Source organism: Perca flavescens, chromosome 24 (genome assembly GCF_004354835.1).
Source record: "Perca flavescens isolate YP-PL-M2 chromosome 24, PFLA_1.0, whole genome shotgun sequence".
NCBI classification, from domain to species: Eukaryota; Metazoa; Chordata; class Actinopteri; order Perciformes; family Percidae; genus Perca; species Perca flavescens.
Genome location: NC_041354.1, coordinates 5,912,524 through 5,940,019, shown reverse-complemented (window position 1 = coordinate 5,940,019; position 27,496 = coordinate 5,912,524). Strand labels below are relative to the sequence as shown.

Here is a 27,496-nt window from a genome sequence, read left to right as displayed (position 1 = left end):
TTTGGCTAAAACAGAAATGGGAGCAGGGAGGTGGGCAACAATATAAAATATATTGGTTCACAGTGTAAATTAGTGCTTGTAGTGCACCATTTATGTGTGGACAATGTAGATTATGTTTTGATAAAGTGGATTTTTCATAGTTTTAACATAATTAATTAAGTGTGGCATTTAAAGATTCAGTCTGACTTGATGAATGGATAAATAGTATGAGAAAGATGCCAGAAGCCCAGCAGTGGAGTAGGATTATGCGATTGACCATATGTTCATAGAGGGTGATGTAAGCTTCCACATATAGTACTGCAGTGTAAGAGGATATACAAAGTGACAGACAAAATGAAAAACAAGATGGGACTAAATAAGGCAGTGAGGTGGGGAGGAGGTGTGACAAGAGGAGGAATTGGTTTTCACAAAATAGGTGACAGATACCAAGTTGTATGAAAACTTCATTTAGTCGGAGAGGAAAGCAGTCAAGAAATTAAGTGGTTTGTTTCAGCCAACAGCCACTGATGGATATTGCTTACAGAGAGGAAAATGTTTAAAACATAATGCACAGAGAGAGAGAAGCTGGCAAAAACAGCTGCCATGCGGGAAATAAGCTGACAGCTTCCTGCACAGGCATCACTGCAGTAAGTCCATAGGGAAACAGAAAATCCTGTAGTGAAAGGTCATCTTATTTCACAATGAAATCCTTAAATGGCAAGGGCGGCTGGCATTAACCAGTTTCACAATATATGGGTCATCTGGCAAGCATACACCAATAATAACTTGACCTACTCCAAATTTCAAGATGTTGGCCTGACACACCTCAGAGTATCATTCTCAGGCTGCAAGGCTGAAAATGAATTAACCTTTTGGTCACAGTGAATGCTGTAATCCCTTGATACAATTTTAGTAATATTCTGGTCCTGGCTGGGGACAATCTCATAAGACTACTGTATGATTCATTCATATAGTGTTATTCTAACACATGATAATCACATGTTTCTACCTTGAAGATTTATTTTAAAAACATTTCCTCTCACAAAAGGTTTATTTTAAGAATTTTTAAGTGCATAATATAACATTTGACCCGACCCCCTCACCTGCTCCTCGTCTCCAATGGCAGCCATGTATCCCAGAATGCTGTGAATCTCCTCCTGTGACATTCCCTTGCTGATGTAGTACTTGATGAGGCCACAGAGAGATGCCCGGATGGTACGAATGTCATCCTCGCTCAGGTCACTCTCTTTATTACTGTTCTTCCTGAAGTACAGAGCAAAGGACAATGATGTTTTGTGAAAAAGAGACTAAAAGTATTGGTTAGGTATGAACTTTGGGAAATGGAATCTCACCCGTAATAAAGGCGTATGGTGTCCAAAAGGAACTGAACTCCATATTTTTTTCTGAACTGCTTCCTGTTATCTTTGATGACGGTCGACATGTACTGGATATGACCTACATTAGAAGAAAACAAACTTTGAACTGATAACAGTCTCAGTCATGGACACACTCTTTGTTTTACACACAAAATTCAGCAGCATCACATCCAACAGCCATGACGAAAAATAGACTTAGATACATGGAAAATGCAAGAAAAATGTGAAAGAAAATAGAAACATGTCATGATCCTTGGATAATATATTTTCATCAGTTTTCTTTCACGGGAGTTGCTGGTATACCGCTGCCGCGATCGGTTAGTTTGTTTGTGTTATTGTGTGAGTTTTGTGAATTTGAACTAACCCTTTAAAAAACACCAAAGTCACACAACAACACAAACAAACCGATCGAGGCAACAGTTGAACAGCAACTATACAAAGTGAAATGATGAATGGAATGGATATAACGGCATCAGTTCCCCGTTGGAAAGGGCTGACGGGAAGGTAAAGAAGTAAAAATATAAATATGGCTTACACTTGAACTGTTATGGATTTTTTTTTAGGTGGGACTTTAAATATGTTTTGCTGCTGCTCCAGTCCACAGCAGTACATTGCCTAGCTTCCGTGTTGGCACGGCAGGCTGCTTCTTCAAACTGGGGGCGTGCCAACCCCCATCTAACACACACACACACACACACCCACACCCACACCCACACCCACACACACAAACCTATGCGTAGCGGGAAGTCCCCTTTGTTCCAGATGTTGAAGTTGAACAGTAGATGTGTGTGAAGCTGTTGCAGCAGAGCCTGGTTCTTCTCATATGTCACCTGCTCTATCAGCAGCTGCATAGCAACCAGCATGCTGACATCCACATGACCTGCTGGCAGCTAAACACATACATAAACAAATCAATTGTATTTTACTGGCATGCATGCAAAATAATAAAACACAGAAAGGAATGTGTGTGATCTGAAAATGGGCCTTCTAAGAAACAAAAAGACATACACAAACAGGTACGTATTATGTATAGCCCCATAAATTATGATAAAAAAACTTGTTGGTAAACAAGTATAAAGCTATACCTGACACCCAAAAACCCGCCTCCACTAAACAGATAAGGAACATGTTGGAATTATGAGCTACACATTAGTGGTTTATTTGTACTTGTACCATTTACAGGGTGTGGTTACTTTGCTGGGAGCAACTATTACCGCAACCAAGAAATTTTCTTTCATCGGAGTCTCTGTGGAGTCTTTTATTTTCCCATGGTGTAAATGCTGATGCAGAGATATCTCCGCCCCCCGGCGATATACAAATAAATAATGAAGCAGATGCACCAGACAAAAGATAGAGGAGAAAGGGGGGGAAGAAAGAGGTAAAAAAGCTGAGGTAAAAAAGAATGAGCATTCAAGAGAGACAGACAGACATAAAGGGAAGGACAAACAGACGGGGACAAAAGCTATCTAGGTGAATTCATTTCACTGGAGGGTGTCGAAGAAAATTCATAATTCTTACACCATGCGAGTCTCGTACATTATAAACAATGTAATACAAGCTATAATAAACTTGAACAAAGTCAGCAGAGATTCTAAATTTGTCCTCACAACCAAACTAATCCAGTTTGAATAGGGAGAAAAACAAAAGAGGCATATGCCCTTTTTGCATGTGGAGACCTTATGCAATTACCGCATTTTGTGAAATGTACTCCATTGGTAGAAATTGACCAGAAAATGCTTTTAAAACATCCCTCTAGTCTAGATCTTGCTTCCTTTTTTTCTTTTTAGAAATGCAGGAAGAAACCACACATCTGAAAGAGGAAGAAATTTTATAACCCAAAAAATGAAAGCCGAGTTGAAATCAATTAGTGTGACTCATGCAGAATCAGTAGCATCAGGGGACCTGTCTTCAACTCAATCAGGGAACTTGCACGGTTTTATGGTCACATATCGCAGAGAGGCATGGGTGTTAAACTGTCTCTCATGGTCCACAAGTATTATATAAACATTAAACATTTTGTAATTTTATTTGAAACTGTTCTGCTCTCATGAAAACTTAACTTTCTAACTTCAAAAGTTCTACTCACACATATTTGAATAGAGGAAGCACGGAAGTGATGGAAGCTGGGTAATAACATGCCAACATTGCAACACATTTGAACATGTTTTTTTTTTTTTTTTTACAAATTTGTTGATTTGCGTGTCAGTGAAGACATAAACTGAAGAGCCCCCAGAGTCTTGTCCTGTGCACAGCGCCTAATATTCCAAACGGACACCCTAGTTATATTAATTGTTTGCATAATTAGGATTAAACAGACCTTCTGCAGCAGGGCTCCCAGTGTACTGACACAATGAGAGTGGAGCAGATTCTCCTGGTTGATAGGGTGTCTCTGCAGAAAATGCTTCAGCACCAACAGGAAGGTGGCCACCAGATTCTTCTCCAAGCGTGCCTCTGTAACAAAAATAAAAATACATTTATTTCCACATGTACCCTAGTTTCACAGTTATTGAGAGTAAAGAGAAATGAGGAGGGAAAAAACAATATATGTGCTAGAGCAGACCTGAAGCCCTGTTGGATGGGAGAATGACCCAATCTCCATCGGCTGGCGTGGTCACATCAGGAGTGATGAAATCTGATCCAGCTGCCTGATCACTGGCCTGTTGATCAGGAGTAATCAGGGCCAACTGCTCCAGTATAGGGAAGAGCACTGGCAGGCCGCCCACACAGTTGATCATATCCTGCCACAGATACAACAGCAACACATATTCAAATGGAATAGACATCTGTGCAATTCAAGTTGTAATATTCCTGAGCACACAACAAATACATGACAGCATGAGCTGCATGTTCCTCCCACCTTAATATCCCAGTTGACGACTTTATTCCCAGTCAGGCGTCCATGCAGCATGTTTGGGGACAGATCTAGACAGATGGGGTTCCTACACGCCTGTTGATAAAAGGACCATGTTAAGTTAACAGTTTTTCTTCAAATAAATAAAATTACTACTGAAGTAAAAATATAATTTTATCTTGCTAAAATCATTCTTTAATTCCCACTCAAAGAAAATGGAAACATGACCCCATTTGAAAACATTCTGCAGAGCAAATTTCCATATTTCTACAGAAGAAACACTGTGTCTTAAACAAACTGATATGACTGTTCTGTATGCGGCTGATGTTAAAGTTTTAAGACGGGATGACTGAAACCACAGAGGTCCAATTACCTTGGGCGAGTAATGCAGCAGCAATTTGGGTGAAAGGTCGCCAAGTTCTGATTCCTGGGCTTTGAATGGAGAGATGCAGTTTGGACCTGCATAGAAGACAGATTAAAAAACATTTGTAGGTTTACTTTTATCTATGATCTGTACCGTTTCAATATTTTAATGTGAATTTAACTTTTTTATTAATCTTTATTGCTGGTCTCATTTTCATTTATCAACTGTTGCTGCTTCATTGTTCTAACAAACAATATGCCTCCTTAATCCCACAACATATTTTCTTTAAATTTCTCTTTCCTCCTCCTCTTCTTCTTCGTCTTCCTCCTTCTCTCACACCATTTCTCCCTGCTTACCAGCAATGCAGATGGCTTTAATGTGGTTGGGCTGCAGGGGTTCATGGAAGACCATGACGCATCCCAGCTGGCCTTGCAAGGAGGTAGGACTTCCCCACTCGCTGTCCTGGGTCCCTGCAGAGATGAGCTTAGTCACAGACTCAGGCTTTCCTCCCAGCAGTCCCCCCCAGGTCTGCGGTGACAGGATGGCGCCCAGCGAGGAGCGAGTGCTGGGTGTGATCGGGGAGGAGAAGGGAGGGTCTGGGATCTGGGAGGGCGGGGGAGTGGTGGTCCGGTGGCCTGCTGAACCGATGCAACAGGAGATGAATGGCTGTGGGTGGAGGACAACAGAATGAGATAGGGGAGTGAACAAACAAAAACATGCATGATGTGCATGTACGACACATTTTTCTCTCCTTACAAATACATTAGAAACAGCAAACTGCGGGGTACTTGTAACCTCTTACAGCATTTCTGTCTCTAACATTTACACACAATCTGGTTGGTTGACCAAGTTGCAGAGAAGTTGGTGAATTTCCATTATTAACCAAGTAAGTGCAGGTCTCACCTCTGTCATGGTGGGATACTTGAGGGGGGCGGACAGTTTCTGCTGTCCATCCACATAAATGTACACGAGACTCTGTCCAAAAGGCCTCTTTCCTGGTACGTGCACCACACCGATGCTATGCTATAAACAGAAAATCCAATACAATTTATTCTCTTTAATCCTTAGTGTTGCTCTCTTTAATCAGTCTACCAAGGTGTGATCTTCTAAATATAGGAAGGCAACTGTATTGCCAGACTTAAGGATATTTAGAATGTTTAGCCTAAATGTCCCTTGGGAAGTTGAGGGCAGTTCAAAAATATTGCATCTTCTGCAATACTGATTGCAAATGTTAGTGCCGTGTTAAAAGGGGTCGGATTTTTTATTCTGTCTACATTGCCATATTTCAGTGGCACTACCCCTTCAGTAAATTTATGTCAACAACTTATGTCATGTTGTCTAAAATAGGCTTAACCCAGGACAATAAATGTTGGAAATGTAAGAAAGAGGTGGGTACTTTTCTCCATGCCTTATGGGATTGTCCCACGGTAAGACCCTTATGGAAGGCAGTCTTAAAAAAGTTTGAATGGTGGCTCAGACAACCCCTGCCAGAATCCCACAATTATGCCTGTTAAGGGATAGGTCCCTCATGCTCCCAGGCCTTGCTAAATCAGAAGCTGGACTGATGTTAACAGGTTTTATTGTAGCTGCCAGACTCATTTTGCGTAACTGGAAGAGTCCAAATAGACCAGACATTACGGACTGGCTTAAACTTATGACAGAGAGAGCGGCCTTTGAACTTCTGACCGAAAGGGTGCAGAATATTCCAAGCAAAAACAGACAAGCATGGATGTCTTTTGAATATAGTATTACTACTGACTTTTAGAGGGGAGGTGGGGCATTGGTGGATAGAGGATAATTATGGATGTGCAGGCACACATATGTGTGTTTATATTTGTGGGTAACAGTGTGTATGTAAAGGGTATTAGGATGCTGCGTGGGTTCCTTTTTTGGCTGCCTTTTATTTGTTTTATTTCATTATTATTTTATTTTCTATTGTTTGTATTTTCAAATGTGAGATCTATGTATTACATGTATACCATGTATATATGTGTGTGGAGTTGCATTACCAAGATAAATAAAAAAATGTTAATTAAAGTTAGTTAGTTAGCAAAAAAAAAACAACAACAACTGATGTCATGAAACTTGACTCACCCAGAGAGAGTCACAGAAGCAGTAGTCGGGCAGCATGACTGTGACGTACTCCTTCTTCGTGCATACAGCCACAACTAGTACACCCGCTGAGCTGATGAAGGCCTCAAACCCCGTCCCTCCTGGGGTAAAAAAGCTGTACGGGATAAAGTACAGGAAAACAGCTTGAGCAAGCATGGACATACAGAACTTTCTGATGCGATAATCTCAGTTTGGGAATTTCACAAGTATAGTTAGTCTGCCATCGCCTCCTAATGATACTATACTTGTTAAGACCAGACATTAGATGAAAATGTTCTTATATACTCTTGTCCTCCAGTCTCTTTCACCAATACTTTCTCTGTCTTCTTCTCTTTTCCTCTCACCTGTAGAGCTGCTTCCTCTTGTCTTTGCTGAGTGGGCCCAGCTGATCCTGATCTAGTGACAACCAGGCGAGAAAGCTGAAGGCCGAGCCTGGCCAGCGCTGCACTGTTGGAACTACAATGCCGGCCATGCTGGGTGAGAGGTCAAAGTACTGCATGGCACTTTCCAGGCCCTGCTTCCGTACCATGGCCAGGAGGGCTCTCAGGGCAGGACCTACATAGGGGTGAGCTTGAGTGGACTCTAGAGGTCTAAGGAGGAGCAGGAGACCCAGAAGTTCCCTGGCGCTCAGGGACTGGGAGCCCAGTGAGCCCACCAGCCCCAGTAGGCTCTCAGCGCAAGCTCGGTGTAGCCGTTGGTGACGCTCCAGGCCTGCCAGCGCTTGCATGACCATGGCGGCATTGACGCAGGTGCCGCGGGTCTGGCGGTTGAGGCAGCTGAGGCGGCGGAGCCAGTCGGCCGTAAAAAGCTGCTGCTCCGAAGAGTCCAGCTCTGGGAGCCACTGGACCAGCAGCAGCAAGGGCTCCACGTTACTGATGCCCAGGAGCCCCACTGAGGTGTGCTCACCCTCCACCGCCTACACACATACACAGGGAAATACACATGAACACAAAGATAGAGACACAGAATACACACAGATACAGGTGCAGTGGATTAGAGAGCGCCAGTCAGTCAATCAGGCAACTAAGAAAGTTAGCGGGACATCATTCAACCACACCAACAAATATAAAAAGAAAGGATGAAACACCAAAAGACAATCCATCTCTCACCATGTTCATCAACTCTTTGAGAAGGTGCCGTGATGGCTGGCCGAGTGAGGTGAGCACTTCATACAGGTGATTGTAACCAATCCTCTCTTTGAACACCTCCTGGAGAGGTGGCGGGAACAATATGTTAAAATACAAGGGCGTAGCCAATAACCCGACTTCAGCTCTGCATAAATAATGGATAAAGCACACAACTCAGGGGAACTGCAATGAAAACACTGTCAGGAGGGGATGATCAACTTCCTTTCCAGAGTCTTTCATCCGATTGTGGGTTTAAAGCTACTTTTGTAAACTTCTCTTCTCTAACTAAATAACTCAATAATCACTTTGGAATGAGCGGCTGGGTTCTTCAGTGGCTCCAGTCCCAAAATAGACTATAGGGACAGCATGTAATTACATGCAATTGTGTTCCTATTACCTTTGCAGCTGGTGATTTGTGCATCACTGTTGTCAGGGCTTTGATGGTTGCTACAGCGAGAAGGTCTAGTCGCCCTTGAAACACCTGAAGAAAAATCAGACTCGTCAGTCCCTTACTTCAGCCAATCACTTGTGTTTTAGAGGGCACTGTATGTAGCCAAATGATTGGGCACATGTCAAATCTCTTTCCAGATGAATGTTATAGCACTTTCATGAGGTGATAAGCATGCATACAATTTAAAAGCCACAATCATATATACGGTTTGAAATGCTAAAATAATAATGATCAACTTATTTAAGGCACTTAATACAACATGCATCACACTTGGAGGAATAAAAGGGAGACTTTAGTAGATGCCTTGAAGTTTGATTCCATTAGTGTGTGTGAAAAGGTGATTCAAATCATTGATGATGGTTAGCTCCCTGTTTGTCTCTGCAGTACGGGCTGGCATCAAAGCTTGTACTGCAGATGTTATAGTGCAAATAAAGGAGTGTTGTCTTTCTGCTCCAGGTAAAAAAACAATCCTTTTAATAGCATAATGATCTGACTGGAGCAGGAAGCTTAGTCAAAATAAAAATACCCACCTCCACACACAGACAGTCACAAAGGAGTACCTCACTCTTTTTACTCACACAAACAGTCACAAAAAAAGCATGCAACCCATAAAACACAAGCACAACCATTCAAAATGAACACATCTCCATCCAGCTCTGTCCTGCTCATGTCCAACATGTTCCGGGTCACTGAACCCGTAATTCCATTGGAATAAACATGCAGCTGTAGACTGGTTGATCCTACAGAGGGTCTTGGACCAGCTGGAGAGGGACTGTGGCAAAAATCAAACACTTAGGTCATCATCACTGAGTCCAGATCACCTCAAACCACTGAACTCTGTGACAACACACACCAGGCCACCATGATAGCATTCCAGCAAAACCCATAGTATACAGCAGAAAACCCAGGACAATGGGGAAAGGGAGGGCAGGGGAAACCAAAAATGACATGAAATAAATGAAATGACACAGCTGTGAAAGAGGCAAAGTGGTCACTCTACAGCAAGACAATAACGTTTTATTATTATTATTTAGCACCTTAGGTCAATTCTGGTTTTGGAATTTCATTTGATTTTTGTTTTCTCCATTACATCGATTACTTTTAAATCATTATGCTTTATATTAACTAAAGAGCTGCTCTGATGCTGCTTGATCTCTAAAAACCCGCCAAACAGACTGAAGCCTCGGCCACTGCATCAGGTTACAGCTGCACCGCAACAAAGGCACATTGGTTCGTGTTTTACATGCTGGTTTGTCCACCTGTATTTACATTATCCAGGTCAATGGAATGATTATACCTTATAAAAGGTGGCTCTGTGAGTAGAACAAGTACAAAGAGTAGAATAAGAAGCTAGTATACTCTGTACAGGTGACCTTTCTGTGCACATGAGATGATTCAGTGAGAGAGCTCTGACTGATAGTTGATGCTAAACCGTTCAAAAGAAAAGTCTTGGACGCATCAGACAGGTATTGGTATTGTAAGTGACAGGTCATGTCTTATAGATTTCAGCAAAACAAACGTGCAATAATTAATGTGATCAATATTGTTGAACCGTCCCTTCAAGAAAGAGGTGAATACATTCCAAAATGTACTTGCACTACTCAGGCTATGTGTGAAACTTACTATAATAGCAAGCTAACAGAGCAACGTCTTGGTTACAAGACCTAAAGTTCAGCGAGGTCAACACAACTTAATTTAAAATGATATTGTGAATCTGATCTCTGGGTCTGCTGTAATCTTTGCTAAGCCACAAATTAAACCGGCTGTTACAACTGGTTAAACAGGAAATTCAGTATTAATGAGAAAAATATAAAGACCACAAACATGGTGGTGTAACAGTTAGAATCTGTTGAATAAATGATGCTCACACAACTAGCAGTGTGTTGCCTGCCAGCATCCCGGCCGTTTAATGACTCAGCGAGTTTTCTGTTAAGCCATGATCGAATTACAAATCATTATCTGGGACAAAGCAGTGTATGTGTCTTGCTGTGGAGTGGCCACATGGCTCTAGTGAGGTGAGGGTGGTGGGACTTGGCAGCCAGTGAGGTTAAGGGGCAGGTAGGTGGATGGTGTGGGGCTTTCTCGGCGGTACCTGAGTGTCCCTCTCTCCTGTCAGTAACCTGTTGTTGGTTATATCTTTCTGGTCCTTGTCTGCCGCCGTGCACCTAGCATTAACCAGCTGACACACATAACAGGCAACATGTCAACATAGCATGTGGGGAGGTTGATAGAAAGAGAGAATGCCGACAAGGGAGAGTCAGAGGATGGTTCAGGGGGAGGAAAGATGGTGTAAGTGGAGAAGAGGGTGAGAGGTTAAAAGCTATGGCCCTCCGCAGGGGTCACTGTGTGCAGGCGTGTCGGTGATCCAGCCTTGCTTTGGGAGGTAAACATGCAAGGTGGGCAAAATGCTCTTCCTCACACTAAAACTTTACAAAGTACTAAACACATGACATACAGGCTAGACCAGACCAGGACGATAATGTATCCAAATTATATGTTAAAAACCTGACAGTATAAATTACATTGAGCCATCTATCATAATTTGTTTGCTGCACTCATTTCTATTAATAAATACTAACTCCCTGACACAGACCAGTAACCAGTCAACCAGAACAATGTATACATACTGAGTAGAGTAGGTTAAATAAAAAATAACAACATAATGTCATGCATGGTAAACCCTGCTGCTTCTCTTTGTTCCTTACTAAAAGTTTTTATTAGGAGCTTTGTGAATAGCTTTTAAGTATGACTTATAGTGTTAAGATCCTTTGGGAATACAACCCCAGAACTATTGAAACTGATTCACCAGAGACGTAAATAAACAATAACCAATACAAGACTATATTTCTCTATTCATGTAAAATGATCTTGGAGAGTTTTATCATTACATTATTAAGTACTAGCTGACAGGCGCTATTCTGCAAGTACATTTTGCTGAAACTACTTCTTTACTTTCACCTATGAGAGTTTTTGTGCATTGTGGTATTGCTACTGCAAAGAATCAGAGTACTTTTTCCACCACAGGATATTTATCTTCGATGTGTTGTTAAGAAAGATAGACGTCTTTCATCACAAACATTGCAAACAAGCAGCAAGCTGTAATGTAATGCACTACTACAATGTTAGTCCTCAAGTATAAAAGCAGCATATTTTAAAATTGATAATGTCTTACATAAGTAAAGAATGCAGCGGGGCAAACATGTCACAGATGCGAGATTACAATTTCAAACAGCCTTAGGGTCTTGTAGTATCTTTCTAATACCTTAGAAATAATGTTCAATTTGACCCAGTTCTAATCTAAAAACATTAGCTCAGAATTATCAAACACCACATCCAGCCACTTACACTCATCATAACGGAGTTGTATCCTCAGGTTATATTTAGACAGAAAGAGCTGTACCGTTACCTTGCTGTTCTGCAGCAGTCGTGTCAGATGCTCAAAACAGTTACTATTGAGGAAGATGGCTTGTAGAACTGGCCTGTCTGAACACAGGAACATGTCCCTGATAGTGTCTAAAAGACAGCAGGAGAAATGGAAACAAAAAGAGACAAAGGTGGAAAGACAAAGAGAGTCACAGACAGAAAAAAAAGAGAGAAAGAAAAGCAAAGACAGAAATAAAACAAGGTGGAATAAGTCACATTAACTTGACTACCCTGTATGCAAATCATGATTCAACTAAATAGAACAGCTCAAAATATAGATCTAATATCACAGACCTTTCTTGTCAATTAAGACCCTACCTAGCATGTTTACTTGCAGAGCCACAAATCGGCTCTCCCAGTGTCGGCCCAGTGTCGGCACTCTGCCCTTGGCTTGCTGCTGCTGCTGCTGTTGGGAGGCAACGACGGCTGCCGGGTCCGAGTTGAGCAGCTTGAAGTAGTTTTCTAGCACAGAGGCAATTTCAACTTGCCGCTGGTCAGAGCTTGAGGACAGGAGGCGCTGCACCACCTCCCGCAGGCAGCCCAGAGTCAGCAGAGCCTTACGGTCGGGGGCCTCACTGTCCCAGTCCTCGCCCTCATCTGAAGAGCAGCTACCCATCGAGCAGTCAGCCAGCACCCGCATCAACACCTCCATGGTGGCTGGAGAGATGGCAAAGAGAGCGTTTCTCTGCCAGAGAGGGAGGGATGGAGAAAGGAAAACAAAGTAGAGCAAAAGGGACAGGGGTTAGACATGATATGGAGAACAGAAGACCCACCGCCCTGCAACAACTAACAGAAACTGCCAACTATAACACCACAGAATGCAAATGGCATGGGAATGGGATAAACACCAACCAATAGGTTGGGATCTTTTCATGCTAAATATTTTACTGCTGTGTCAATTTCATGTGGCAGAAGAAGGTTGAAGGCTTGGTGGACAGTTGTCATTGTAATGAATTTGACCTCATCACAGCACTGAAACTGCTCTCATGAAAATAAAAAATTACTGTACATCGATTTAAATACAGACAGATGGTAAAGTTTCTTTCTTAGTTCTGCTGGATCTCAGTGCAGCGTTTGATATAGTGGACCATAAGATACTGCTGGACAGACTGGAAAACTGGTTTGGACTCACTGGCACAGCCGTCAACTGGTTTAAATCTATCTGCAGGATAGGATTTTGTGTCAGTTGGACCTTACAAATCTGAACGAACAACAATGACATGTGGAGTTCTCCGAGGGTCCACTCAATGTCTCAACAAGACTTGTGTTTAGTAGACTTGATTATTGTTACAGTGTCTGTAAAAAATCAAAGCAGTTTGAATTGCCTTTGTATCTGAATTGTACTAAGTAAATACATTTCCTTGCCTTGCCATCGCTCTATTCAAACACATCAATGGCCAGCAAGAGCTGATAAGGACACCTCGGTTACCAAGGGGATCAAGCCTGTGACCTGCTAGTTAAAACGTTCTGTGACTTCCGGGTCATCCAGAGACTTACCTGATCACCAGCTACTATGGCTCCAAACAGGTGCAGCAGGCAGCATTTCAGACTCTCTTTCAGGTGCTCGCTCTCCTGGAAGCACTCTGGAACGACAGACAGACAGACAGACAGACAGACAGACAGACAGACAGACAGACAGACAGACAGACAGACAGACAGACAGACAGACAGACAGACAGACAGACAGACAGACAGACAGACAGACAGACAGACAGACAGACAGACAGACAGACAGACAGACAGACAGACAGACAGACTTTAGTTTTATCTGTAGGCGTGATGTCTGGTATGCAAAAGCAACACAACCACAAACAAACTATAGTAGAGAAGTACCAAACAGTTGAAGTTCCTGTTTCTTTGGTTTGTAAACAAAACACTGATGAATGGACACACAGACACACCTTGGTCTTTTCTAACTCTTTCGTACACACACACACTCGCACGAAAGCTAAACTAAATCTGAAAATCAACAAAGATAGGACCTCAGTTAGCGAACACCGTTCACAAACACACACACACAAACGTGGCAATCCTGCCAGTAACCTCTGGGTCATGGTGGTCCATGGTGGTCCCAGTCATCCATTAACTCATCTGTCAACAAGTCCAAATAGGGGGAAAGAAATTGGACATCTTGGCTCCGAGATGTCTGTTTCCTTTGTCCCAATCACGCTAACACTGAACTATCACTGGATCAATCTAATGGCAGTAATATCCAATTGAGCTTAATAAATGGAAAAAGTATTCCCACAAACTTGTTCTTTGCACATCACAGACACACATACACACACAGTCAGGTTGGGCCTTGGGTGGTATCTTTAGTGCCAAACCACAGCAGCCACACACATGACAGAAAGGAGCATTTGTTCAAAATGTCCACCAGCCTAGCTGAAGTGGCTTGACATACACCATTCACTATCGGCTCATCTCATCGCCTGGCAAACAGACAACGGACACAAAGAGTGGATTCAACTGGACCCAGAGAGGAAAGAAGAGGGGGCAGTGGGAGAGTGACGGCATAGGATCACTTCGGGGAAAAAATGGGAGAGGGGAGGATAGAAGTGAAGAGAAATAAACAGAAGAGAACTGGCTTTTTTATTATGTTGAGGATTGCTTTCATATCCACACCCAAACAGGCCATTGAAGCGAGAGATGCAAATTATGGTCCATACACAGCAAGCACTGTAATATTGCTACAGTGTTTGCTAATATACACATAACTGAAGGGAATATATTTCTTCTTAGGGCAGAAAAGTGTCATGTACAGTTGATGAGTATGCCTTAATTAACTATTTTATTACAATATTTTAAAATGTTCTCCAGAATGCTACAAATACTGTGTAGCACATGGAAAGAGAGTGAGACTCAGAAATACAATTAAAGATAGGGGACTTACGGTAAAAGAAAGGAACAAACTCAACAGTGAGCGGAGCTGCCTTGTACTTCTGTCTGCTCCTCTCTACTGTACCAAGCTGCTCCCTGGAGGGAAAAACACACAGTTCAGGTAAGACACGAGCTGGTGAATCTAAGCTTTATTGTTGTTATGGTTTTGTAAAGCAATGGTGCAAGATGTTGTTACCCGCAGGTTCGATGCCTCCAGTTGCGGTATGGGTCATAGAGGCTCTCGCAGAAAGCCAGCGCATGACGGACAAACTCCTCCGCCTGGCTCTGGTCTGCCATCTCCTTCTCTTTGGTCTTGCTCTTCAGCTGCAAACCCACACACAGACCCTCTTCATGTCTGCTATTATGTGTCTCATTCAGACTACTTCTACATAATCCATCCAACATATGATTCAAGTGAATCATATTTTAACTTCAAATGTGTCTCCATAGGTTTATTTTTCTGTTGCCAAATAGCAGAATAAATGTCACTTTTGAATTTATGTTTCTCCAAAATGAGTAAACTATTCAACTACTATTCAATAAATTAATAGGAAATGTTGTGCCTTTTTGTTCACCCTGTTTATTGGGCACAATGTTTTACAGAGCAGAGAGAAACAGAACCATCAGAGCAAAGACAAAGGAAGGAGTCAGACCTGCTGAATATAGACGGTTGTCATAGTGATGATGTGATTGATATACGAGCAAGTGCCAATCTCCTCCACGTTGGACAGGTTCCTATCAGAAACAACCAATCATGTACACACACACAGGACAAGTTATCTTACAAGTTAGCTTATCAGTTGCTTGCTTGGGAGTATTAGCTATTACATGAAAGTAACAAATTGAAGCACAAAAGTAGTATACTACAATAAAGCACAACACAATCCATCCATGAAAAACACATGATTCAGAGGTAAAGTAGCTATACTGTGTGTGTATGTTTACTGTCCAGACCTGCAGATGATGATAAGGAACTTGAGCAGCAGCAGCGCCAGATTTTGCTGCTCAGGCTCCAGGCCATCAGAGGCTTTCTGGACGCACTGCAGCAGCTGGTGGCGCAAAACCTGCAGAATGTTGTCTGGGAGGAGCGTCAACACCGGGGGAACCTCCTCTGGCCTGGACACACAGAAGCATCACAACCAGAATTAATAGGAATCGCCATTAAGATAGGAGGATGAAATGCTTTTAGGTTAGGTTAATAAAAAAACTGGTACACTGTAAAGTGCAGATGTCACTTTTTAATAATTGGGGGTTTATCACAGATGTGTCACGCAGCATACACAAAAGCAAGTTGACGGAGCAGACCGTGTTCTGCATTCACTCAAATCAAACACACTGCTGCATTCAGGCATTTATTCCTAGGCAAACAGCATGTGTGCTGCACTGCTCATAAGACGGATAGAGAGAAAGAGAGCGCAGCGAAACCCATGCAATGAGTGTCGGTGGGAAAGCAGGACAGATGTGGCAGCTGCAGAAAAAGGGAATGAGAGGGAGGGAGGAGAGGAGGGAAGAAAATGATGATTAGACAGAGGACAAAAGGCGAAGAGACAGATCAGGGAGGAAGATGAAAGAAGGAGTCAGAGAAAAAGCAGAACAGGAAGGGAGAAAATGAGTCAAGGAGAAAAGGAAAATGACAGAGAGAGAGAAAGAGAGAGAGAGAGAGAGAGAGAGAGAGAGAGAGAGAGAGAGAGAGAGAGAGAGAGAGAGAGAGAGAGAGAGAGAGAGAGATGCAGAGACATAAAGCTCAAAAAATGATTTAGGAGGAGGAAAGGATTTAACCACCCATGTTCCTCCACCCCACTCCACCCTTTTGCATGGCCCTCCCTCCATGATAAAATGTGACTGACTAGGTATCAACAAACTAAAATACTGGATACAGGCTTTCAGATGTGTTCAAGCACTGAGCGGCTCTCACGTTAACCTCCATCATATGTTCACATGTCGACACCAGTCGGAGGGTCACCTGCAACAAAATGTGACCACTTTGCACAAAAAGCATCTGGTGTGGCCGTGCTATTTTGGGTTGTGCTGTGGAAGGCTGCACAGTATGCGGTCATGTTGTGGATGAGGCATACAACATGAGAGAGTTCTGAACCCACTCACCAGGACCTAATGCAGAAAGCTGCGTGGGTGTATTGTTAAATGTAATAGGGAGGTCCATGTTATTAGGGTATGTGACATACTTTAGACAGATGAAGACTGACAGGTGACAGTGCGGACTGAGTTGTGGTAGAGCAGTGATTCCCAGGTACTACACTTCTGTAGTTGCCAGGGAGTATGTGAAAAGCTAAATTAATTAACTCAACTAAAAAATAGAAATTGTGATATGTGGATTCCAAGTCAAATCAACCTGAATCGGTTGTAACACAAATTTTGTAATAAGAGTGTGTGAAAACTAGTTAGCTAGTTAGCAAGCAGATACATTTAAATAATTAGCTAAAAGTAATGGATACATAGTTGAAACCAAGTGTAAGAAAAAAGTACTGCAACAATATCCATTTTTATATAAGCAATAGTGTTAACATCCAGTTTATTTGATACATGACGGGTGGTGCTGATGAAGTCTAATTTCACCCATGAAGAATTGTCATATGTGAGTTTTCCTTAGGATGAATTCTCTTGCACAATGCACAAACAAAGTGACACATTTTATATTTCCAGTTAGTTTTGGATAAACAGAAGAAGAAGGGTATTTATTTTGACCAGTGGGAACTTTTATTACTACTGTAACTAATAAAAGGTAGATATAGGTTTGCATCATAAAAATGAACTTCAAGTGAGTAAGTACAACGTTACCTTGAAGGTGGCTTTTCAAAGTCCACATCCAGACATTGCTCATAGGAGCTGATGAAAATCTCCAGCCATAACTTCAAGTAGTCTGGATCCCTCTGAGAAATCAAACAGCCGAAAGAAAGAAAGAAGGGGAGTGAAGAGCATAAAGGATGGAAGAGGGGGAACCAGAGAGACGAGAGAGAGAGAGCAGGGTAAAGAAAGAAAACAATATAGTTAGTGGCCTTTGCTGACAAAAGCTGTCATTGTTAAAATACATAAATGGCTGGCAGCTGACAGGCCTTGTCTGCAATTTGATTGAATTTGGTGTGTGTGTGTGTGTGTGTGTGTGTGTGTGTGTGTGTGTGTGTGTGTGTGTGTGTGTGTGTGTGACTAGACAACAATACAAAAAATGAAATAACAATAGAAGCCATAAACTTTTTGTCTCTGCAATTCTCAATCAGACATTTTCACTTACACTGGCAGTAACCAGTAAATAACAAGTTTAAAACAAAGGATACAAATGTCTGATTATGTGGAGCAACAGTAAAAGAACAAAGTGAGAGAAGTTGTATTGTATACTGAACACCATGTTAAAAAAAAAAGGGATATTGTGGTTTATGAAGCTGCTACCAAAGCATGACAAACACGTGATAGCAGGAATGTCTCAGGTGTGTGAGTATCTTATCTTTTTAGAGTGGCAAAGCCAAAACATGCACCTGTTGGAGTGGAAAACAGGCTTGGCTGCATTCTGAGGGGGAGTTTCTAGCAGCCGGCTGATCGACATTTCCTAAATTCCTGGAACAATGCCCAGAGAAGGATGGAATGGCAACATGGGCCACAGAGGAAGGCTGGCCTGGCTTGGCTTGCTAGGTCATAGTACAGTTCCTGGTGTAAAATAACCTCAACCCACAGGAACAAACACAAAACTGCTTAAACAGACATGTTCATATGGTCTCATTACGCTCCTTAACAATTACCTAGATCTACTGGGACCATCAGCTCTTATATATCTCAATAAAGAATACAAGACCATGCCAGTAAGTACACATTTAGTAAGGTGAACTCTTGATATGTATTGTTCTGAAGGAAGCTTGAATTTCTACTAAACAAATTGCCTTTAAGTATTTTCATTCATTAAATTAAGTTACACATTTTCTATTTATCTCTGTATACGTACTTACATTACAATTATTTACACTAACTTCATTTGGGCTATGGTTATCATCAAATCTTCATCTATCTAGTCAAACCATCAATGGATCTGACCAGGGCACACTGAGAACTAATGGCTGAAAGCAACACATACTGTAATGTTATTATGTAATCTCTAACACAGAACATAATTAATGGGTGTGTGTGCTATAAAAAATACATTTCAATCAGAGGGGAAACTGTTATAACATACACCACAGTAGGACTGGAACTAGTCAGGTTTACCGGATGTACAGTGCTGGGATAAAGCCTGACATCCAGCGACAGCGCTTCCCCTTCCGCTATCTCTCAGCTTTCTTTTTTGCAAGGGCACCGTCGCTGCATCAGGGGCTTCGCGCCGCCCAGGACGGTTTTGATTGGTTTAAAGAAGACCCAAACACGCCAGACCGTTCCCCCCCCCCCTCCTATCCCAGAATAGATAAGCGGTGTAGCCAGACCATACAGCAGCACTGACACAGCACTGTGGAGATAGGTCTGGCAATGAGAGACTAGACTGCAACTAACAATAATTATCGTTAAAGATAGTACATCTGTCAATAATTTCAATAATGGTTTTGTCTATAAAAAAAAAAAAAAAAAAATCAGAATTTAAAACTGAACTGAAAAATGCATATCACAGATTCCCAGAGCCAAAACTGACTCTATTCAGATGACTAGCTTTGCTGACCGAAATTTAGAATGATATAAAAAACTAATTTGAGAAACTAGAACAAGTAAATATTTGGCATTTTTGCTTGTAAAATGATTATTCTTTTTTTGTTGTTTTTTGTGTCGATCAACTGAATGATCAACAACTACATGTTTCAGCTTTACACCACAGACACGCAGGGTGCAGGACAGTTGGATGGCTCCATTCAGCTTGGATAGAGTCATTAATTCATCATGCAGGAGTAATCACTTGCTGACCCCCCACCATATCCTGTCATAAAGACCTTGAGCCATCTGGAGGGTGCGAGGGAGCAATCTAGGTCAAGGAGGGCTGAAGAGGTGATGGGGGCAGATTACCATAACACCAGTCAGTATATTGTTCATTTGGTATAGTTTGACTAACCACAGGTTTGGACGCCATTCATTTAGATAATAATGTAGAGGTATTCTGTCATGAACATGAAGTGTTGGACAGTTGTAAACTTTGACCTGTTGATGGAGCTAGAGGAATAGTCAGGGGTTTGTTGAAACCATTAGGATTTACTCTGTGGGGAACATGAACATCTAAAGTAAATTTCATAGCATTCCATCCAATATGGCGGACCAAAGTGTGAGACCAACAGATCAACTCACATTGCAATCCTTTGAAACACCGCTAGCCTGGCTAAAAGAAAACACTATTTTAAACATTCAAGCCATTAGGGATTAGGCCTACATGGATTTTGAAGTGCCATCATGTGTCTCTCCTCCCTCTCCCCATCTTCTGTCACAGTTGTTGAGGTCTGTGGCCTACATTTGTCTACATTTGCCTCTTAAGGAGCAGTGTACTTCAAATGTATCCTGGGAAAAAGATAACCACCATATCTATACATTACGCTAACCCGGGAGACAAAGAAACTGATGGAGAATGAAAACACAATGCATTGCTCTAATGTTCACCATGTTATTGGATGGGTCTCTGAACTTTAATGTGAGTTTTTCTCAACACTTTTTTTTTTTTTTTTCCTGCACTGAAGCTATCCCCACCTGGATACTGCAAACGGTACACACCTGAAAACATCACATTATGCCACTTTCAGACAAAAGAAATACAGGTCCACAAACAATTCGCAAACCAATTTATACCTTTTCCTAAGAAGAATTTGTATGATAGAGCTTGAAAGTGAAGAAAAAACACAAATGGAAAAACAGGGTTTCTTAGGATAGCAGTGCCATCTGGCTAAGGAGTTGGAGAGGGGCTGAAAGGCTGACTGCTTCTGTCCACGTGTCAGAGTGGGAAATCAGTCAGAACGAAGCAGGAAGAAAGCTCTCTGCAATTCCTATGAAGTCATAAGAACAATCCTCTGTGTGTGTGTGTGTGTGTGAGACATGTGAATGGAGTCAGCAACAGCCACGTGTGAATAATAGAATAATATGTTCTGTTGGGAGAACATGGCATGTTGCCTGTGTGCTTCTTTCTTCTGCTACTGCATGAATTACTGCCCCATATTATTTTTGCCTACTGCTAAAGCTGTCCTTTAACTTGAGCAATAAATACAGCATTGTCTTTATGTCCATGTTACTGCCAGAAGATTAGATGATGATTTATGCCAGCAGCTTTACTCTCAAGTGACTAAGCTTTCTAGAAGCAGTGACTGAATGACTCTGTGTGTGTGTGTGTGTGTGTGTGTGTGTGTGTGTGTGTGTGTGTGTGTGTGTGTGTGTGTGTGTGTGTGTGTGTGTGTGTGTGTGTGTCTGAAATAATGTCCTCTTTTAGGCAGCAGCTTGGGAGCACAGATACCCATTGAGGGTTTGGACTGTGGCAGACACACCCTGCTCTACATGGCTCTGTTTATCCATTGCCTTCATCACTGGCCTGACACACACACACACACACATACATACACGCACGCACACTGATCTAGACGTACGTAAGTAGGAATCCTAACTCACCAACAGTCACCTTGTCCCAACTCTAACAACCATTTTGTGTCCCAATGTATACGAAAACAAATCCCAATAGAAGATCACATGCCTCTCCTATGTATATCCATTATCATATTAGTCTAGGCCCTTTGACAAGCTACTACATCACATTCCTCTGTAAAGCTAACAAGGTCACCAGCAACACAGATCAATGCATTTCATTCAGTTCCCCATTGACATGGGAATGAAACAGGATATGTGTTGACCTGCAATAGCAGATCGGGCTCTGCAATGTGAGATCATATCCTTCCAACTAATAACATCTTCCCCAGCATTGGGTACATCATACCATCTGCTAATAGCAGATAATAATGGTGTCAAACTTTAGGACAATGTCCCTCTAAATAGGCAAAATAAAGTGATACGACCATTTAACACATGAAATCGCTTTATTTGAACAATTTGACCAGATATGTATTCCAGTAAGTCTGTCAAAAGAGATAATAGTAATCCACAACATTAGTCATGTACTGGATGTAAACATGCAGCAATTAGAATATCTTATAAAAATCAGTCTTGCAAATGTTTTATTGGTAAGGGGATGCAATCACTGTTTGTCAGTAATTAGATTACTTGATTGATTGATTGATCTATTATCAGTATGCCCTTATGCAGTGCAGCAACCCAGTCTCAGCGAGTGATCCGCCCCTCCAGACAGGCGCGGTCAGCCAGCTAGACGGGTGGCTGTTTGCCTAGTTTGTGGAGGCTGTGAGTGACCTGGTTGGGTGGAAGTGGCATGGAGTCACTGAAACCACAATGTTTAAAAAAGTCCCCTCCCCGCAGGTTTTAAAGACGGCTGCGGTCATTCTGTTCTGCACCCCTACATCACTGCCTCAGTCAGGGACAACTCCTCAGGCCATGACGTCACTGCCAAGGGAGGATTTCAAGGAGCTGGTGGGAGGGGTTAAAACCACATGAGGCATGTCTGATACGCTACAGTATATCAGTGACATCAGTGTTATTCCAGAGATATTCATAGCACAGAGGAATATGTAAGAGGGTAACACAGAATGAAATAAGCGGCAGTGAAAAAGAAAGCTAGCCTGAGGGAACATACTTTGCATATCAGCACATTAACCAAAGCCTGAGTGTGTGCGGGTCTGTGTGACATTGTGTGCATGTGTGTGTGTGTGTGTGTGTGTGTGTGTGTGTGTGTGTGTGTGTGTGTGTGTGTGTGTGTGTGTGTGTGTGTGTGTGTGTGTGTGTGTGTGTGTGTGTGCGTATGCGTGTGCCAACAGAGATTAAACCGTAATAAGCAAACAAGCAGGAAAGCCAGGAAAAAAGACCCAAGTAAACTATTTGTGCAAATTATGTGAAACTGCGGCACTTTCTCCTCCTCCATGGTCCCCAGCTCAACTGTTCATTTCCCTCTGCATTTCTCTCTTCCCTCTCTCTCCCCCCAATCTTATCACTATTATGACTCCCATAAGTGCAGGGGCTTATGCAAATCATTGTCGTTTCTCCAATTCCAGTCAAAAAGCGACTAACAGGGCAGAGTAGGATGGGGGGACATAAGACCGGATGACTGTTCTGTAAATGGTAACCAGAAATCCCTGGTTTGTGGACACTTAAAAAGGGAGTGAGCATTTCTGCTCTAGAATTAAGATACCGGACTCAGTCTTAAAGCCACTGAAGGGTGAAATGATGCCCCTGGTTGTTGAGGCATGTTCCCTGTGGTTGGGAATTAAAAAGGGCTTTTCTGCAGCAGACAAAGGCTTTAAGAGCGTAACTGGCACTATTCAGAAGTCTGCTAAAGCCTCCACTTTCTCCGACAAGCCCTTCTGGATAATATACTGGTGAAATAGGAGCGCCAGTGCAGCATGGTGCTGTTGCCTCTGTATACCAGCGGCTACCAGCGGTTCCGTGTGCTCGGGGACAACACTCTGGCACAAACCAATGGCAGGCAGCTAAGAGGATCGCTGGTTACGTAACGGCCTTCGCTGTCTGACCTCTCAGCCCTCTACAACTCTGAGAAGCAAGCTGGAGTCAGTCCTTTTAACTACTGCATATTTTCATCATAATTGTTCAAATGCAAACCTTCTGAATGCTTCAGAAATCTACTAATACACAGAATCCTCACTGTTTATTACAACCAAATGTGCGCGGAAACCTGCAGGGTTTCCATTGTTTCTAGGTGCTATGGTCAAACCATTTAAAACCAGGGTATAGCAACATATTTTAAACAATGTATTTGAAATTTAAATGACAATGTGTAGTGGGATGTGTCTATTTTTAAATGCCTACTCAGCACTTCTTTGGCCATATAAAAAAAAAAAAAATAGACCTATTCTACAATTGTATTAAATTACTGGTGTAAACAAACCTTTATCAGCCTCAGCAAGCAAATGAATATGAAGCATAAGCATGCATTTGAAAGCTCTGGGAGCTAATAAGTAGACATCCGCAGCCAGAAAACAGAAACACCAACTCCTACACACTCAACACTGACGCTGGTGCAACAGCTGTTCACTCAACAATTTCTGACCTCATCATCAATATGTGAACAGCTGCCACTGCTGGCACAAAACATAGTCTGAAATTATAATTACAATGTCATAAGTCAAAATCAAAGCATGACACATCTGTTTAAAAAAGAAAACTTCCACTTTCAGCACTGGATACTGGGTGACAATCCGGTGAATAAGATTAGATTAGATGATTAGACTCAACTTTATTGTCATTGTGCAAAGTACAAGTACAAAGACAACGAAATGCATTTTGCGTCCAACCAGAGTGCAAAAAGAGCAGAAAAGTGCAATGCGCTATACAAAGTATAGACCGGTACAGACAGGTGGTGCATAGACAGGACAATAGATATAGTGCAGTGTAGACAGTAGTATACAGTTGGTTTATAGTATGTGGTTTAGTAATCTAAATTAAATATAAATATGTGCAGTGTATTAGCAGTTACCTTATAGAGCAGAATAAACATGGCTATGTAATATGAACAATGTATGAACAACATGTACAGATTTGTGCAATGTAGTATCAGTAACATTATAATAGTAGTAAGAATAATAGATATATGCAGTATATTAACAGAATATATTATAAGAAAAATTGAATAAATATGGATAATCAGTATGAACCAGACAGACAGATATGTACAGTATGTACAGCTATGTGCAGTGTGGTAACAGTACCATTGTAGTGCATTGCCCATAGTGAATAACATAGAGATAAGAAATGACAGCTGATGTCTATAGTTGACAGAGCAGGATGAGCTGGTTCTCCTAGCGCATACCTTTGGCTGCTTGTGTTGTACTGCCAATACGCTTCTGAATGACCGCTCCGCTGAGAACTTTGCAAGTGTTAACCGCTGACACTAAAGGCAGTGATGTCTCCACTGTTTTGTCAATCATTCAACAGAGAGATGGCATGAGGGACATATGATCAGCGCAAGAAAACAACAAACACCTTCCAAGCCATCTAACTGAATTATGTAATCTAGTTTAACTAGCTACTGCTTGTACTTTTTGACTGTTTGAATGCTTAATTAGCCTTCAAAGTGGCAGCAGCAGTATCTGATAAGTACATCTAACCACTTGAATGCCAACAACATCAAGTGTATACAATTTTGTTATTATTACACACATTAATGCATATGTGCTGTATGACAACAGAGCTAAGGACTGAGGTTGGTTGTGAAACAATTAACCCTTTAGTTGGGCCACAGGGGGTCACAGGGCCTTCACCCCAACATTCCTCAACTGAAATAGGCCACGTGAGTGACTGCATGTTTTTTTCTTGCAGCTAACATATCCTGGCAACCATTACACACACACACACACACACACACAGTCTGCCATACCTGACATTTCAGCTGCTCGGGGAAAGAGACAGGCCGCTATACATATATTATTAAGTGCTTCTCTCTCAGTGCCTCTTTTGCCTCCCGCAGAGAGAAATATTGGCCCGGTGGAGCCTTGGCTCAAAGCCAGAATGAAATGAAATGATCCTTCCTCGCAGTGTAATGCTTAGTCAATGCAAATACACACTCCTGCGAGAACAAATGCAATGTGTATGCTTGCAGCAATTGCTGGCATTTTCACAAGTGGCTGTGACAAGTGTGTGCGGGCAGCAGTGTGTCTGAATACTTTGGTTATAAACCCAAAAACACCCACACCACTGGCATTAGATTTTCTATTTGTGTCTGCATTCAAGCTTACATATTTCACTTTACAGGTTGAGGATTATTCAAGGTCCTAAACTTGCAGAAAACCACTTTGCCTGAACTGTGTGTGTTATTGTGAGGGATTACAGTGGACAGTAAGGTGTGTGACTGCAGGCTCACGTGAGGAGCTGCTCAGGCAGGCCGTTGTGATCAGAAGCCAGGACGTTCACATGCTTTATCGCCAAGTGCATCAAATCTAGCCAACAGCTGACTCAAGGGGAGCCATCAATACTACAGGGTCACGTATTCATCTCCACCGTAAAACAAAGCAGTATTCTACACGCATGAGAACTTCCTGTCATAAACTGATATTAAAGCCTGACCACATAGCATCCCTACTAGTGTTGTATACACATTTAATCTTTATCTGTTGGATATGTTTTTAGAGTTAATGGGAATGGTATTGACTATTATTTATTCATCACCAATATGGTGAGGGTTCGTGCCAAAGAATTTGCAACACTAACCTGCCCTAAAGTTACATTCTCTGTGAAATAATTATTCATTTATAAGCCTAATGTGTCCTCTACCAATAAATCCTTCAGGACCAGCAGGCAATTTAGTCTGGGTTTAACTGGAGCGTGTTAGAGTCCTATAATGTTTTATATGCGGTTTCAAAAGCTTTTGCATCCTGAAAAGTGTAATGCATGGTATAAAAAGATCACCACTAAACAATTGCAATCAGTGACTTTGGTTTAAAAATGTCTGTTTTTGTTTTGAGTTCCCATACTGATGATTTCCACACTGATGATACTTAATGCTAACCATAGTCTTCCACAGCACAAAAACAGGCAGGAACACTAGACTTTCAAAATATGAATGCCAAGAAAAAATTACTTCACCTTCACTGACATTTCACTGGCTGTTTCACAGGAGACAAAACAGCCATAGTGTTAGTTGTGGGCACAGGAATACCCCTTACCTTAGTGCAGTAGAGCATCCAGACCTCGTACAGTCTCTCCTTGGATGCCATGGTGCTGGTGAGTGGCACCCCTCAGGCTGTAGTGTCACCCGAGGTCACTTCCCTGGCTGCTTCATGGTTTTCACTCATGAGCTAAACCTCTGCTGCTGGCCTTAACGCTCAACATTGTGACTGTCCAACTCTGGCAAGGTGTAACACGCCTTGAAAGATGCAGAAATGGGTGGTAGATGACGTGTTGTGGCAGAAACTTTCCAATAATTACTCCATGGCAGAGGAGAGACGTGCAGTCCCAGAGAGGACTTGGCCCAGGTTGGCCTGTTCTTCCATTTGTTCTGCTCTTCTCGGAGAAATAGAGGGTATTCCCAGCAGCGTTGTTCGCTACCAATGATAAAAACACAGACGATTACTTATCGTGGAGGCGAATGTTTTGTCACGGTCAGACGACTGGCGAAAGTATTCACTGCTAGCAGCAACCAAATGCATCCAGTGACGTTACTCCCTGTGCACTTTGAGCTGCCCTGCTGGCTCCAGGCACAGACGGACTGAGGCGATGGTTAAACTACACGGCAAAACACACACCATTAATAATGTCTGCTCTGTTGTGTGCTCTCCAAATAAACTACAAGATGACTCGCTCATCCTGTGACAGCTGTACAACGCCCTCGGTTATCCTCGGCAAACGTTACTCAGTCATTAATCAGTCGACCTTACCTGACCAAGTTAGCTAAAAGCTAGCTGTCAAAAAAAGCCTATTTCTTTCTTCTTTTTTTCAGCCTTCCTTTCTCCTCCTCCTCATGTGACAGAAACGCCTCGTCCTCGCAAGCCTGCCCAACTACATACGTCTCATTTGAAAGAGAATATGAATATTAATACCTGATAAAAATGTATTAAAACCGTCGAGAAACGGAAGACCACTCACCTGTGTAACGAAAAGACCACTGACACTAACGCCGTCTCCCTAGTTGCTGTAAATGTGTCAAGTTGCCGACAAGCATATCGCGCATACAACCAACAGCACTTCCTGACGACGTACTTTTCGATTTATTTCAAAACAAGAGAGCTTACCATAAAAGCACATGATTGAAAATAATTGTACAAATAAAGAAATTACAGAAATTTAAAAAAAATTATTAATTTGTTATCTACAAATTTGCGCCTAACAAAAAGATGTTTGATTACAGAGTAATACTGTGCTCCGTTTTATAACAAGTTGTGGCTATTGTTGAAAGTCTGGTAGCTA

The 27,496-nt window shown here is 42.0% G+C and overlaps 1 protein-coding gene across 2 annotated transcripts in view; it reads right to left on the bottom strand.

The window, feature by feature from the left end:
- nbeal1 (neurobeachin-like 1) overlaps window positions 1-27,260 on the bottom strand; it is a 44,328-nt gene extending 17,068 nt beyond the window's left edge. The window contains exons 1-23 of one of the 2 annotated variants that reach the window (XM_028571603.1): window positions 27,176-27,260; window positions 26,257-26,634; window positions 17,360-17,451; window positions 15,518-15,679; window positions 15,217-15,298; window positions 14,760-14,887; window positions 14,577-14,659; window positions 13,181-13,266; window positions 12,002-12,368; window positions 11,667-11,773; window positions 8,207-8,290; window positions 7,792-7,890; window positions 7,027-7,598; window positions 6,665-6,797; window positions 5,474-5,593; window positions 4,927-5,236; window positions 4,580-4,665; window positions 4,213-4,302; window positions 3,916-4,093; window positions 3,673-3,806; window positions 2,086-2,245; window positions 1,332-1,434; window positions 1,083-1,242 (exon numbers count right to left, since the gene is read on the bottom strand). In XM_028571603.1, coding sequence (XP_028427404.1) covers window positions 1,083-1,242; window positions 1,332-1,434; window positions 2,086-2,245; window positions 3,673-3,806; window positions 3,916-4,093; window positions 4,213-4,302; window positions 4,580-4,665; window positions 4,927-5,236; window positions 5,474-5,593; window positions 6,665-6,797; window positions 7,027-7,598; window positions 7,792-7,890; window positions 8,207-8,290; window positions 11,667-11,773; window positions 12,002-12,368; window positions 13,181-13,266; window positions 14,577-14,659; window positions 14,760-14,887; window positions 15,217-15,298; window positions 15,518-15,679; window positions 17,360-17,451; window positions 26,257-26,307 — 3,387 coding nt within the window. In that variant the 5' untranslated portion in view covers window positions 26,308-26,634; window positions 27,176-27,260. Of the gene's footprint in view, window positions 1-1,082; window positions 1,243-1,331; window positions 1,435-2,085; window positions 2,246-3,672; window positions 3,807-3,915; window positions 4,094-4,212; window positions 4,303-4,579; window positions 4,666-4,926; window positions 5,237-5,473; window positions 5,594-6,664; window positions 6,798-7,026; window positions 7,599-7,791; window positions 7,891-8,206; window positions 8,291-10,352; window positions 11,048-11,666; window positions 11,774-12,001; window positions 12,369-13,180; window positions 13,267-14,576; window positions 14,660-14,759; window positions 14,888-15,216; window positions 15,299-15,517; window positions 15,680-17,359; window positions 17,452-26,256; window positions 26,635-27,175 lie in introns of those variants that run through there. The other variant, XM_028571604.1, reaches the window with a different exon arrangement.
- Between the last annotated feature and the right edge of the window lie 236 nt (window positions 27,261-27,496).